At 37.9% G+C, this 14,644-nt stretch overlaps 1 protein-coding gene across 1 annotated transcript in view; it reads left to right on the top strand.

Moving 5' to 3' along the window:
• The window catches only part of LOC107574832 (netrin-4), an 18,317-nt gene extending 3,806 nt beyond the window's left edge, over positions 1-14,511 (top strand). The window contains exons 2-12 of the mRNA XM_016261292.1: positions 215-291; positions 3,667-4,381; positions 5,037-5,497; positions 6,583-6,927; positions 7,144-7,270; positions 8,511-8,699; positions 9,077-9,293; positions 9,469-9,596; positions 13,369-13,437; positions 13,555-13,725; positions 13,813-14,511. Coding sequence (XP_016116778.1) covers positions 4,294-4,381; positions 5,037-5,497; positions 6,583-6,927; positions 7,144-7,270; positions 8,511-8,699; positions 9,077-9,293; positions 9,469-9,596; positions 13,369-13,437; positions 13,555-13,725; positions 13,813-13,949 — 1,932 coding nt within the window. The 5' untranslated portion in view covers positions 215-291; positions 3,667-4,293 and the 3' untranslated portion in view covers positions 13,950-14,511. The remainder of the gene's footprint in view (positions 1-214; positions 292-3,666; positions 4,382-5,036; positions 5,498-6,582; positions 6,928-7,143; positions 7,271-8,510; positions 8,700-9,076; positions 9,294-9,468; positions 9,597-13,368; positions 13,438-13,554; positions 13,726-13,812) is intronic.
• Positions 14,512-14,644: the final 133 nt, after the last annotated feature.

A 14,644-nucleotide genomic window follows, 5' to 3' on the forward strand; every position in this document is an offset into this window, starting at 1 on the left:
TATATATATATATATATATATATATATATATATATACACACACACACACACACACACACACACACACACATACATATATATATTATAAAATAATTTATAAAATAATTTTTTTTTTGCAATTTTTTTATTTTCTGTCTATGAAAACTATTCAGCTAACTTCTTTCATAACATCTGATCAGGAATGCCAACTATGTGTCATCTGTTTTATTTCCAGGTGGAAATGGCCGTTTCTAATTCCAGGCAAGACCATCTCTTCCTGTTTTTGGCATGCACTCAGTCAGTGGATATAAGGTGTGTTACACTGATAGCCTAAGGCTCATCCAGTAGACCAGACATCCCTGACACGCTCACAAAATGCAACCTAGACACTAAAGTTGCTCCTCGCCATGAGGAGACCATGGGAACAGCCAGAGGAACCCCACACAGTAAAAATTTGGAATTATGCAGTGGCATGGTTATATTTGAGTCAGCGACAACAGCAAAATGATATAGAATGAGGTTTCTTTGTATATAAATTACGCATCAATATGCTGCTGACAAACATGAGAGACAAAAACGTAATGTTTTTGGCTGTCCAACAAAAACACACACATATGGCACACACATACAATTTAATGTCAAATCCTGAATTATGCTTTGATTCTGTCAAAAAGGTTGACGGCATCTAAATCAAACCTTCTTAAAAAGACAGATTCATCCAGTTTCCACATCTGGAAGTAATACATATTAATAGCTCACAGCTAATTCACCATCAATAGGATTAATGTGATCCCCAATAAAGCTAGTTATTGCTCATGCAGTCTGCAGGGCGGCAGAAAGGCCCACAACGGAATGATGTGAGGTTTGGAGATGAAGGTCTGCTCTCTGAACTTTTTTATGACCTGGAGGGCAGCCAGCCGAGTGTCAGAGAGGAGAATGAAAGCATGAAGAGATATATGTAGGATATGAGAATGGGGGAGGAAAACTAATAAAGAGCACATATATAGAAATCAAAGACATGAAATTAAACTCAAGCAAAAGATAAGAGGAATCAAAAAGTACGAAGTAATGTGCAGTGAGTGTATAAGCATATAGGCTGACACTATGTCTAAACTACACTAGCAGTCTATAGACGCACCTACTCATTATGTATTATAAAAAACACAAAATGTGAAATCATTCAAAATTAAATATTAAATTAAATTAAATAATTTAACTGTAAATCCATCTTTGCATCTGTTTTTGTATTTAGTTAGTAGTTCATTGCTTTGAATATAAACTAGACATCCAAACTTATTTTGTATTATTAAAAACACAAAACGTAAAAATTAAATTAAATTAAATACTGGCAATGTTTATTTGTATGTTAGTTAGTTAGTTAGCTTATATGAATATAGCAATACACTTTTTGCTTTGAATGTATCTTTATGTTCACTCAACATGCTGTCACCATGCATAGAATTTCCTGCACAGAACTAACAATTTTTACCTTCCGATTTAATCCCTTCTGCAATGACCAAACATAATGCATAGTGCATTTTATTTACATTTGAACAGATTTAGTGTTTATGTGCATTAGGTGGGATTGTTCTTTCATTCACTCAGTCATTCAAGTACAACAGATGAAGGTAACTATAAGAATCTAGTTTAGTTCAAAAGAACCGAGAAAAAATGCAAGGGGGCTTGCTGGAAATTTGCACATATTGTAAACAGCTTTTACGTGACTACAATAAAACTTTGCTTTGTAATGCTCTACCATGAAACCAAAGACTTCGTTTAAGCCTTTTGTGTAACGCATGTGGCTTTGAAATACATTTTTTCCCATCAGCACAAAACATTCCCTTTCTGCTGGCATGAATCTTTCTTTATTTATCAGCTTATGAATTAATATGCCCATTATCCTCTGATGTAGCCTATAAGTTGAGGAAAGCATAATAAAATCATTGTCTTTATTTGTGAACAACAGTTTCATTTCACAACAAAGATATGGAAACACACACATCATTTAATTGAAGATTAATGAGTTTTCATCTTTGTCTTGAGAGTTTTTATGTGTAGTCAATGAGCGCAATATATGTTTGAATGTGAACTGGGCACATAGCAGGCAAGACAAGTTGGCAAAGACACACAAAAGTATTCAGCCATATGATGAAACCACTTGGGGGATTTTTGCCTATATTGTGCATGGTGAAACTCTTGGTTAAAGGAATAGTTCACCCCAAAATTAAAATCGGCGGAATACTTACCCTCAGGTGATCCAACATGTAGATGCGTTTGTTTCTTCATTGCATACGATTTAGAGAAATTTAGCGTTATGTCACTTGCTCACCAATGGATCCTCTGCAATGAATGGGTGCCGTCAGAACAGAATCAGGACAGAAATATGTACAAATTAAACACTGTTTACAAGCAAAAACAGTCCAAAACAGTTCTAAACAAAAGTGGATGGACTTTTTCACTGAGGAAGTGTTATTATGGATTATGGACTATGGACTTGTATATTGGCCCAAAGCAATGTTTTTATGTAAAACGTCTTAATGATGGATTTGTTTATTACAAGCACACAGCTTTTCACACAACATTAATTGATTAAGTGAATGACTAGAATTGTGTGAATTATTTTTAGTTTATGGATTATGCTGACGTTTTTATCAGCTGTTTGGATGGATTATGTCAAAGTATAGGCTGAGAATTTTTCTGAACTTCAGTCAAATTCATTTCCAAATGGTTTGCATCTCAACTCAAGGCAGAACATTTGGGACAGTTCAGCTCTAACTACATTTACCTTTCAAAATATACACTACCTCCTCCTTTAAATGCGCAAATGGCAATCGTTTTATGTAGAGAATTTATGATTTCCATAACCACCAGCCAGAAACATTCTTCCAATGTAATATAGTGCTGTATTTCCTCATGTAACAATATACATCTATATAAGTCCACATATACAATATATTTTTGTATGTATTTCAATTTTCCTTAAATGAAACATCAAAGGCACCCATAATACAGAACTAGTGCTGTTTAAAATCAGGAGGAAAAGGCACATCAAGTAACATCTCTCACCCCATTAAGGAGAGCGGGTTTTGGTGCTGGTATATATGTATAGACAGTTTCTGGAATTCTCCATGTGGCTGGATCACATTAACTTTGTTCTCCAGCCCCAGCGAATCTGACCTAACTCACACATGCACCCACCTGCAAACTCATAAAATAAAAGACGCAGAAAATCATTAGTGCTTTGTGAAGAAGAAATATATTGTTGCAGTATATAATAGAATGTTTCAGTAAATTAATGTAGAAGTAAAAAAAAAAAAAAAAAATTTATTAATTAAAAAAATGCATCTTAATATTGATAAAAATAATAATACACTCTAGTATTATTAAACTACATATTAATGTGGTCAAATCATACGTTTTTAAAAAAGATTTTGATTTCCTGTTTCACTGTATGGAAAAGAGCAGTGTGGACATTCTGATGAATGTTTCCTTTTGTGTCCCACGGATGAAAGATGAGTAAATGTCTTTGGAATGGCATGAGGGTGAATAAATTATGTCATCATTTTCATTTCTAGTTAAATATTAACTAACTAAAACTTTTGTTTGAAATAAATAACATAATAAAGACATAAAAAATAATAATTAATATGTATGTGTCCCTTTTCTATTATCTTTTGGTTTTCACAGGATGCTTCCTTCAGATATAGGACGTTCAGTGGCATGAATCACAGCGATAATCATGTCTGGTACCGTGAATAAAATGGAATCAAGATCACTTGTTTGTCTGCAGGGATCTGTACTAATGTATAATTCCACTGTGGGGCAGAAGAGAGCTCTTTTTCGATCAGTTCAATGCTTCAGATTCAGGCCAGTGGATCACAGTCATGCATCTGTGCTCTTGGGAAGCTGGAGCAACGCTGCGCGTTAAGAATAGAAGCGACAAATTGCTATTATCAAAGTAACCTGGGCGTTTTTATCCCTCTTTTACCTTCAGTTAGAAAGTGCTGTCATGTCTAAAGGACAATAGTTTCCTCTTCATCTGAATGCGCAAAAACAGCAATGTTAAGGGAATGAACCGCGTGCCGTTTGGACAGGTGCATCCCAGATCACCACCAATAGCAGAATTGTTTTCTCTCTGACTTGCTCGGAAAATGGATCACCAGCAGCTGGATTTCATGCAACTTGTCAAGAAAACTCTGTTTCCAAACAGTGAAGGAGATCTCTCCAAACTTAACTGAAAATGCACTGGGACATGATGGTTTATCTGTTCTAACTATGGATAACTAACCTGCCTTTACATCCAGACTGCTAAACATGAAACCTCTTTGGAGTCCTCAGTTTGTGATGGTGATACTGAAGTGTGCAGTGATCTTATTTCCTGGATTCCTGCAGGGCTTCACAGGTAAGTGATAGAAAACAGTCTGTCTGTCTGTCTGTCTGTCCTTAAACTTGTATTCATATATTTCCGTATATATTCACACATGTATACACAAACCACTTATGTTTTAAGCATTATTTAATTATTTTAATCTAATTTAATTTAATTGTTTAATGATTTTTAACAGATGTCTAAAGAAAATGATGATAAACAGTTACTAAATATTGTTTTTGCCGTTTGTGGGAAGAGTCACTAAAATAGCCAGACTTCTACTTGTAATAATAATAATCAAACTGTCAAATGCATAAACCTCTGGTGAGATCTGATTTTTATTTTTCATTCTTTTTTTATTTTTTATTTTATGTTTATTTAAAGTTTAAGCTGTGTAATTCATTTCACATTTGGATAACATGTTGGTGCACAATTGATGCATTAAAAAAACAAAACTATTTTCTATATATAGCTGCAACATTTGCACACACTTTTTAGTTCTGTGAAAGCTCTACTGTGAGGTTCATTAAAGGCTCAGGTTGTCAAACATTGTGCTGTGACATGCCAGAACCTGACTGTAGTGTTTACAGAAGTTCAGTGTTCAAAAAGGGTGCATTTCAAATCATCAGCATGAAAGTTTCTCTGGATTTGTTTGTGAATGCATGTGCATGTTTCCTCTTTTGCACAGAGTCCAGATGTGTTGGCCGTGCTTGCAGCCCTCCTATGGGTAACTTGGCCAGTGGCAGGACCCTTTTCACGCTGACTAGCTGCTGCACTAATAGCTCTTCCTGCCTGCCAACCCAGCCACGCTGTCTAGCAGAGCTCCATCCTCCTGCCCTCATGGCCGATGACCCATTTATTCATCCAGATACCTGGTGGGGCTCAGCGGCTGCCACTGGAGAACAGGAAGAAATCCGTCTTGACTTGGAGACACAGTTCTGCATGAGTCACGTTGTGATGTTATTCCGTTCCCCACGTCCTGCTGCTATGAGGTTGGAGCGCTCGCAGGACTTTGGCCAGACCTGGGAGACACTAAAGCTGTTTGCCAGGAACTGCACTGAGATGTTCGGGCTTCCTGATGATGTAAGTCAACCAGGATCTCTCTGCACTTCCAGATATTCTAATGTGGTCCCGTGCAGCCAAGGAGAGGTAAGGAAGGAAATGCACCACAAAACATCTTTCTTTTTGACAACACTGAAAGCCCCTCTCAGATTGTATGCGATCGCGAAAACAGATCTCTTTAGAGTTTTATTGTGCTTGAATGGTCAAATATGCACATAATTATGTCAAAATGCCCATCGTGTGGAGTATTCACGTAAACACAGTCGTTATGTCTTACACATAAACAGTTGGGTGAAAACCGAATGTGTGTCAGTATGTTGGATCCATGAAGTTGGTCTTAAAGGGACAGCAGTATGTCATTATTAATGTTAATCACTCACTGCACTTGACTGAATCACTTTTGGATCTTTAATAAGAATCAGTTCATGTTTGATTGATACAGTGAAGACTATGCAGTGTTTTATTTATACACTTTATTTAATCTCTGTAATATTATATACTGCATCATTATATACTGCATAAACCTATAGCTTACTGTAGCTGATAAACGTTAAAGTTTGTTTCATATTTATTTGTTCTATTGTGTTTGTAATATGCTTTTATTTCTTATTTTTGTTAACCATAATAAAATAAAAAAATAGCTTTATCGAGATATATATCGTTATCGCGAAATAAGATTTTGGTCATATCGCCCACCCCTAGAAGTATGTAATTTCTGTCATTTTTGTGGCAATCAACATACAAAATGGCTTAAAGATTTCCATTTTAAACAACGTTTAAACCAAATATTCCCCCATTTGAGTACAACTATTTATATCAAAATTCTTTATAGCCTTTCTTTCTAATACTTTTAAAATGGACAGTTCACCCAAAGATGAAAATCATGTCATAATTCGCTACCCCACGTCATTCCAAACATTCATGCATTTCTTTTTTCTGTGTAACATAAAAACATAACAGTGTCAACAGAGTCCCATTGACTTCCATAGTGTGTTTTATCCAAACTATAGAGTAGATGGGACTGCAACATTTTTCAAAATATATTCTTTTGTGTTCCATGGAAGAAAGAGAGTCAAATGATGGGAGCAAATGATGACAGAATTTTCATTTTTGAGTGTATTATCCCTGTAAATATGATCATTCATAATTATTTGTTTCTAATTGTTTTCTAGATCATATTCCGGTCCATAGGATTGGGAAGTGGGATTGTTGATCCCTACAGTCCTGAGGCACTCTCCCGTCTGACAGTGACTAACTTACGAATCCAGCTCTTAAAATCTCAACAGTGTCCCATCTCAAAGGGCCAGCGAAGTGTCCCAGAACAGTCCAACCCACCCTTTTTACCCACAATTCACAGCAGGATGCTGACTGCTCCGGCACCAAGTTCTGATCCTCTGGATTCAACCCCATTTGCTGTGTACTCTCTTCTGGCTAAAGGGACGTGTTTGTGTCATGGCCATGCTGAACATTGCCTTCCTGAAAATGAAGGACAAGACAGCCTGCAACCTAGTAATGTGGTAAGTGTGTCCATTTTGTAAGTGATTTTTGGGACGAACAGCAGCACAGCCACATTTAAATGACAGAGTGATTGTGTGAAGCAACTACTTGAGGGTGTATGTGAACTCACCCAGTATTTAGGAGAATAGGAAGTGGGCTGTTATATGTATTTTTATTAGGCATTGTGAGGCTTGAATGGGCTGCAACTGAAAGTAAATCATTCCTCTGGAGCGCAGGTGTCTGGCAAGTGTGTGTGTACCCACCACACAGTGGGCGAGCACTGCGAGAGGTGTGCCCCGCTCTACAACGACCAGTCCTGGAGAGCGGCCAACGGAAGCAGCGGGGAGAGCAACCCATGCCAGAGTGAGTGCATTTACTGTACGGGTTGATTCAGCCTTAAATTCCTTTAATCCTTGAAAATTTAAATTGCACAATGAAAGGTCTTTCTATCACATCATAATTAGTGGCACTTTCTAATGCAGGAGGAATCCCATGTATATCTAAAACCACAAAAACGAAAACTCTGTCATCATTTACTCACCCTCAAGTTGTTCCAAACCTTTATGAGTTTCTTTCTTCTGATGAACATAAGATATGTTGCTAACTAGGTTCCCATTGACTTCCATAGTATGGAAAATATTATATATGAATCATGATTCCTATATAACCAAGTATGAGTTTCATCAAGTTAGTGTTTTTAAGCATTTTACATTTATTCCAAAATAATAACTCAAGGCAGTAACAATAACAATATATTTTATTCATGTACTTATGTTCAGCTATTCTTTTTAATGTAAAGATTTTAGATTTTTTTCGGGTCATCAAAGCTCGGTAAATATTGGTCACAGACGTGGAGATTTACTTTAAATTTCACCAAGCTGATTACTCACCAAAAACTCCCGCAGATCATGTTTTCATGCCGTTTTAAGTTTTATTTTGATGTAACAAAGTGGTTATATCTAAGTGTTTTTGATTAGTCTTCCCATTATATTGTTCATTCAGACTGATTCGTGAACGCAGAATGTGCACAAACACATGAAGTGGGATTTATCGCATGAACCAATAACAGCCAATCATAACGAGTCATATCCAATCATATTGCGTTGTAGCTATTGCCTCCTTTCACATGACTTTCCACTGTCCATTCTCAATTACCCCCCACCAAACTCACGGCATGCTTTAGGGGATCTGTTAAAACTCAGTGGGCTCAGGGGAGGCAAGAGAGATGCGTACTCGCGCTGTAACTTTACCTGCTGGTGTCGCGGTTGGACAGTGTTTCTTTAGAAAAACAAGTTATTTATACACCTTTTCATTTTATATTTTGTAATATTGGCATTGTTTTATTTTTGTACTACAAATGTTTTTTCTCGTCCAATAAGATACACTACCTCCCTTGCAGGGGAAATGCCCCTGAGATAGATGTTTATATATAAAATAAAAAGTAATTAACTTAATTTACAGTGCAAAAAGCTGTTACAAGGACTTTTATTTGATAATAAAAATGTTGAGGATAATTTTTTAGGTTCTTGGATGATTCTTTGATCCATAATGTCTCTTTCTGTCCCTAACTTTTTCACTGTGTTCTCTTTTTTTGTCGCTGAAGAGTGTGAATGTCACGGCCACGCAGAGAGCTGCCACTTCTCCCAGCGAGTGTGGCTGTCCACAGGGGGCAGTAGCGGGGGCATCTGTGACAACTGCCAGCATAACACTGTGGGCCGCCGGTGCCAGCGCTGTCGCCCCGGATACCACCGTCACCCTGCCAGACCCCTCAACTCCCCGCATGCTTGCACACGTAAGACAGCTAGAAAGAAAGGAAGGAACAAATAGAAAAGGACAGTGAGATCTCAAAGGGTTCTGCCCTCAAATAATTATACCCAACTGATCCCAAAATGTACTTATTTTATTCAAGCACATTGATGGTCAGTATGATACAGTATGAAAAATGAGAAAAACATCCTTTGAAATAAAATAAACCACCTATCAATGTTTTAGCAGCCACTCAGAACTCTTCACTTTTTTCTATCAAAATGGTTAACCTTGCAATCATTTACAGTCTTTTATTGCCTCCTACTGGTGGCAGAGTGACACGATCCCTAAAGTGATTTAAAAGCAGTGGGAAGAGCTAATGAACCGATGACCAAAGACCAAAGATTTTTTTCCATGGCACAGGATGCTGGTGTGACCCAGTTGGGTCGGTGCCAGTAAATTCCGGCAGCGGGACACCATGGTGCCATCCTAGAAGTGGACAGTGCCACTGTAAATCTGGCGTGGGCGGCACTACCTGTAGCCACTGTCTACCAGGGTACTGGAGCTTTGGAGAGGAGGGCTGCAAATCGTGTGTGTGCCCTTTGACCTGTGATCCCGTCACAGGTCATTGCCTAGACAGGTCAGACTACATTTTGAATTCGTTCTAAATTTACTATTTGTGATTTGAAACTAAAACACTGAGAATTTCAAATGTAAATATCTGGTTTTAGTGACTTAATGAGGTTGATTATAATTGCATACCTGTTGGGGATTTTTAAATAGATTTTTGTTGTCGTATCATTTTCCTTTAACAGCAAAGGTGGTATCAAGCTTTACAATGTACCAATTGGTGGGAAAATTCCTGAACTGTCCCACTTTAAACCTCAAGAGGACGAGAGGGTTTGGCCTAAAGAACTGACCGTCTCTGCACTATACTATACAGGTGAGCCGACTACAGGAACAAAACATTCCACACTAACAGCAGCTATTGTTAAACGTGGGAAACCACAGCACGAAATGTGACTTCAGGATGTGGCTTTTCAAAAAATGTGGCTTTTTATGTGGTTCCTTTACATGTAAGGCTGAGATAATTATGTATTGCTGTGTAAATGGGTGAATTTCATAAACCTATCTAGAACATGTCCAGGTCATCCAAAATTATAATAAAACAAAAATATAAATACTTAAGGAAAATGAAGCCTATTGTAGGACCATTGGACATTGTTTTCATAGCACTATTCTCATTACAGTACTGCAAAAATTAGTATATGATTAAACACTATTTTTTATAGATTTATGACTTTAATGGTTTTGAAGGAAGTCTCTTGGTAACACTTTACAATAAGGTGCATTAGTTAACATTAGTTAACTACTTTAGTTAACATGAACTAAGCATGAACAATACTTCTACAGCATTTATTAATCTTAGTTAATTTCAACAGTTACTACTGCATTATTAAAATCAAAGGTTGTGCTTGTTAACATTAGTTAATGTGCTGTGAATTAACATTAACTATGAACAACTGTATTTTCATTAACTAACATTAACAAAGATTAATAAATACTGTAATAAATGTATTTTTCATTGTTTGTTCATGTTAGTTAATACATTAACTAACATTAACTAATGGAACTTTATTGTAAAGTGTTACCAGTCTCTTACACTCAGTCGCTTACACTCACCAAGGCTGCATTTATTTGATCAAGAATCCAATAAAAACAGTAGCATTGTAAAATACTATTATGGTTTTAAAATAAATGTTTTCTGTTTTTTATATATTATAAAATGTAATTTATTCCTGTGATGCAAAACATCATTACTCCAGGCTTCAGTGTCACACAATCCTTCAGAAATCATTCTAATAAGCTGATTTGCTGCTCAAGAAACAATTTTCTTAGTATTATCGGAGTTAAAACATTGAAAGCTCATCTTTGCTCAAAAAGAATGGCATTTATTAAAAATTAATCTTTTGTAACATTATAAATGTCTTTACTGTCATATTTGTGTTGTAAATAAATAAAGTAAATAAAAGTATTAATAAATTTTTTTCTTTTGAAACGTATATGTATATATTTTATTTAAATGTTATATTATTAAAAAAACATTGTGTTGCAGTCATTGTCTATACTGTAATACAGTACAATACAAAACATTTTACATTTACATTACATTTAGTCATTTTGCAGACGCTCTTATCCAAAGCGACTTACAATTGGGGAATGCATAAAGCGATTTTTCTTAAAGAGGCTAACAGACACAGGAAGTACTCGTAATACTAAATTTCAGGCATTTGTTCAGATAAGTACAAGCTAGAAAGGGAAGGAATAAATAAAGAGAAAGACAATATTTTTTTATACATTTTGGATGAAGTCAAGTAGCGTCGAAAGATATGTGTTTTCAGCTGTCGCTCGAAAATTGTCAGGGATTCAGCATTCCGGATAGGGGTGAACGAGAATGTTCTGGAAAGTGATTTTGAGCCTCTCTGTAATGGTACCACGAGGTGTCGCTCACTAGCGGATCTCAGACTTCTGTAGGGGATGTAGATTCGTAATAGTGAGTGGAAGTAGGCGGGTACTGAGCCTGTGGCTGTTCTATATGCAAGCATCAATGTCTTGAACTTGATGCGAGCAGCAACCGGTTGCCAGTGCAAGGAGATAAAGAGAGGTGTAACATGGGCCCTTTTGGGCTCGTTGAAGACCAGTCGTGCCACTGCATTCTGAATCATTTGTAGAGGTTTGATTGTGCTTGATGGAAGTCCAGCCAGAAGAGCATTGCAGTAGTCTAACCTAGAAATGACAGGGGCCTGGATAAGAAGTTGTGCAGCATGCGCCGTTAGAAACGGCCTGATCTTTCTGATGTTGTGCAATGCAAACCTGCAAGATCGAGCAGTCTTTGCAATGTGGTCTCTGAAGGTCAGCTGGTCATCAAAGATTACACCAAGATTTCTGACCGAACATGATGGGGTACTTGTAGAAGAACCTAGCTGGAAGGTAAAATCATGCTGTAGAGTTGGAGTGGCAGGGAAGACAAGAAGCTCAGTTTTTGCCAGATTGAGCTGTAGGTGATGTTCTTTCATCCATGCCGAGATGTCTGCCAGGCAGCCTGAGATCTGTGCAGCTACCGTTGGATCATCTGGTTGAAATGAAAGAGCTGTGTGCAGAGCAATGGTAGGAGAAGCCATGTGCCTGTATGATGGGATCCAGTGATGTAGTGTATATGGAGAAGAGGAGGGGTCCAAGAACTGATCCCTGAGGAACCCCAGTGACCAGTTGATGTGCTTTGGATACCTCCTCTCCCCAGGCCACCCTGGAAGACCTACCAGTGAGACAGGATTCTGCTCACAAAGAACATCGGATAACCAGGGGTTAGAAGGGGCAGCCTGTGCTGGCCTGGAGGAGAGAGGACAAATATCATCTAGACAAGAGGTTAAAGAAGATCATAAAGTGTCAGTTGCTGCATTCACATCCAGAAATGAGAAATGGTTAGGTGAGGGAAGAGAGGAGGATACTACTGAGGAAAGATGGGAGGGTGAAAGGGAGCTCCGGGAATGAGGACCGCAGCCCATCCAGCTCCTCTAGGAAGAGTGCCCTAGAATGTGCCCAGGAGGGCGGTAAATTACCACAACCTGGAGTTTTATAGGAGCTGTTACAGTAATCGCATGAGATTCAAACGAGTTATAATTGCATAGGGGAGAGTGGGTTGAGTATTTCCAATTATTTGAAATGAGCAGACCAGTGCCCCCACCATGGCCAACCTGACAGGGGGTGTGAGAGAAAGAGAAATTGTTAGATAGAGCAGCTGGGGTTGATCCTGGAGTCTTCTGGACGAATCCAGGTCTCAGTCAAGCCCAAGAAGCTGAGTGTGGATTGTAAAGAAAAAGGAGAAATGAAGTCTGCTTTGTTGACAGCTGACTGACAATTCAAGAGACCCACAGAGAAAGAAAGAGGTGCAGTAGAAGATGTAGAGATAGGATCAGGTTAGCAATCCGGGATGTTTTGGAAACACATGATAGAGGTGGAAAAGAGAGGACAGAGAAGGAGAGTGTGTAAAGGGAAATAAAAAAAAATACTTAAGTCCGTTGCCGGTTTCGTTGCTCGGTGAAGTCGCGCAGGTAAAGTCACAGGTCTTTACACTCGTCGGTCTTCCCATGTTGAGGCTGAACGCTTCAACGAAATACACAGTCTAAGAAACTACAGTGAAAACAGCTGTGGCCGCCTTCTAATTAGCACAGCCAATAGCCTACAGCAGGGCAATTGCTCAAATCAAAAATACAGTTTGCACTTAAGTCCAGGAAGAGAGCAATGCCAATAACACAGGCTCCTTCTTAGCCCGACAGCAATTATTATAATTACCAGTAAGTCCAATCAAAAATACAAACTACAAGGAAAATACAAAGTAGAAATAGGTAGATAACAAAATATTCCTTCCTAGCAGCAAGTAATAATTTAAACAACAGATCTCCAAACAAAATATTAAGCAAAACACTCACGCGCTGCCATCCGTCTCTTCTGTTAACTTAAAAACGTCAAAATCAAATATTCATGCTCAATGCGATAATGAGAACTTGGGGTAAAAACATTTAATTATCATTAAAAAAAGTCAATGCATTCGATCTTAATGGTCTTAAAATTAGCCGTCCTTTTATTTGTGGAAAATACTACATATATATAAATTTGTAATAACCTCTGAAATGTTTCTTGTCAATTCTTTACAGAGAAGTGCAGCTGTAAGGAAAAGAAACTGAAAAGTGTGTCAGATCTTTGCAAGATGAAACATACATATGGTGAGGCTTTTTAGTGTATTGAATCATTTAATTTCATGCTATGAATCGTTTCGGTTGACACTTGCTGTCTAAACATTTAAATCTAATGATAGAATTGACTGTTTGTGGTGTTCATAGTGATCAAAGCCAGCGTGCTGTCAGCTCATGATAAAGGCACACACGCAGTTGTCCTAGTGAAGGTGAGGAAGGTGTTTCGTTCTGGAAAACTGACCCTCTCCCAGGGCACACACAGTCTCTATCCGCTCTCCTGGACCAGCCGTGGCTGCACCTGTCCCATCCTCAACCCAGGTACAGCACCCAACAACTATTTGGGTCATGGCTTTGATTCAGTCAAGTTCACCATTAGAGAAGTGACTTTTGTGTCTCCATCTTTAGGTGGGAACTATCTACTGGCAGGTCCTGAAGATGTTGACTCAGGACGGCTACTGGTCACCATGCAGAGTCTAGTAGTCCCCTGGACCCCCATCCTGGGCTTTCAGGTCACAGAAGCACTGCATCAGGGCTGCTTATGAGCGTGACTTTACCCAAATATAAATACAGTAGCTCAACACTGCCCAAACTTGAAAGCCCTCACTATATCAAAGCAGGCAGCCGGATCCTAAATAGACCATGACCGCCGGATGCAACTGAAATGGAATGAGGGTAATTACCAGAAACAAGATTCATGGAGAAATCGCATGGCAACGTGCACTGAATAGCCACTTCAAATAACTGTAATAGTTATACAGCACCTCTTGAGCAAGGCTCTTAAAAATAACTCTTTATCTTGGCGGATGTTGCCTTGTGGACATGGAAGAACATGGATATGGCATTCACAAGACTGAATGAACTGATTCTGTACTCATTTCTCTGTAGTTTCTAGATTATCATCTTCAAAAATTAGTTTCTTGAAGATGACAAACGCAAGCCAGTGATTTTTGAGATTCAGTCACACTTATTTTATTTGCTTCTCTTACTACATTTCAGTCAGGTGTTTTTAAAAATGCATTTGAACATCACACAATTGAAAAAAAAAAAAAAGGTATGCGTGATTATGCATGATTTGGACTCAGTATCTTGTTTTATTAAAAGATTTTTCAGAAACCGATATATCAGATGAAAAGATCATTATGTTTCTTGTTTAATCAAAATAGGAAAATTCACATTAAGGCTTTGAATGACATGTCAATCTTGGATAAACAAATGTCATTGATTGAATATATCAATA

Source organism: Sinocyclocheilus grahami, unplaced genomic scaffold (assembly GCF_001515645.1).
Source record: "Sinocyclocheilus grahami isolate Dianchi unplaced genomic scaffold, SAMN03320097.WGS_v1.1 scaffold3.1, whole genome shotgun sequence".
Classification (NCBI taxonomy): domain Eukaryota; kingdom Metazoa; phylum Chordata; class Actinopteri; order Cypriniformes; family Cyprinidae; genus Sinocyclocheilus; species Sinocyclocheilus grahami.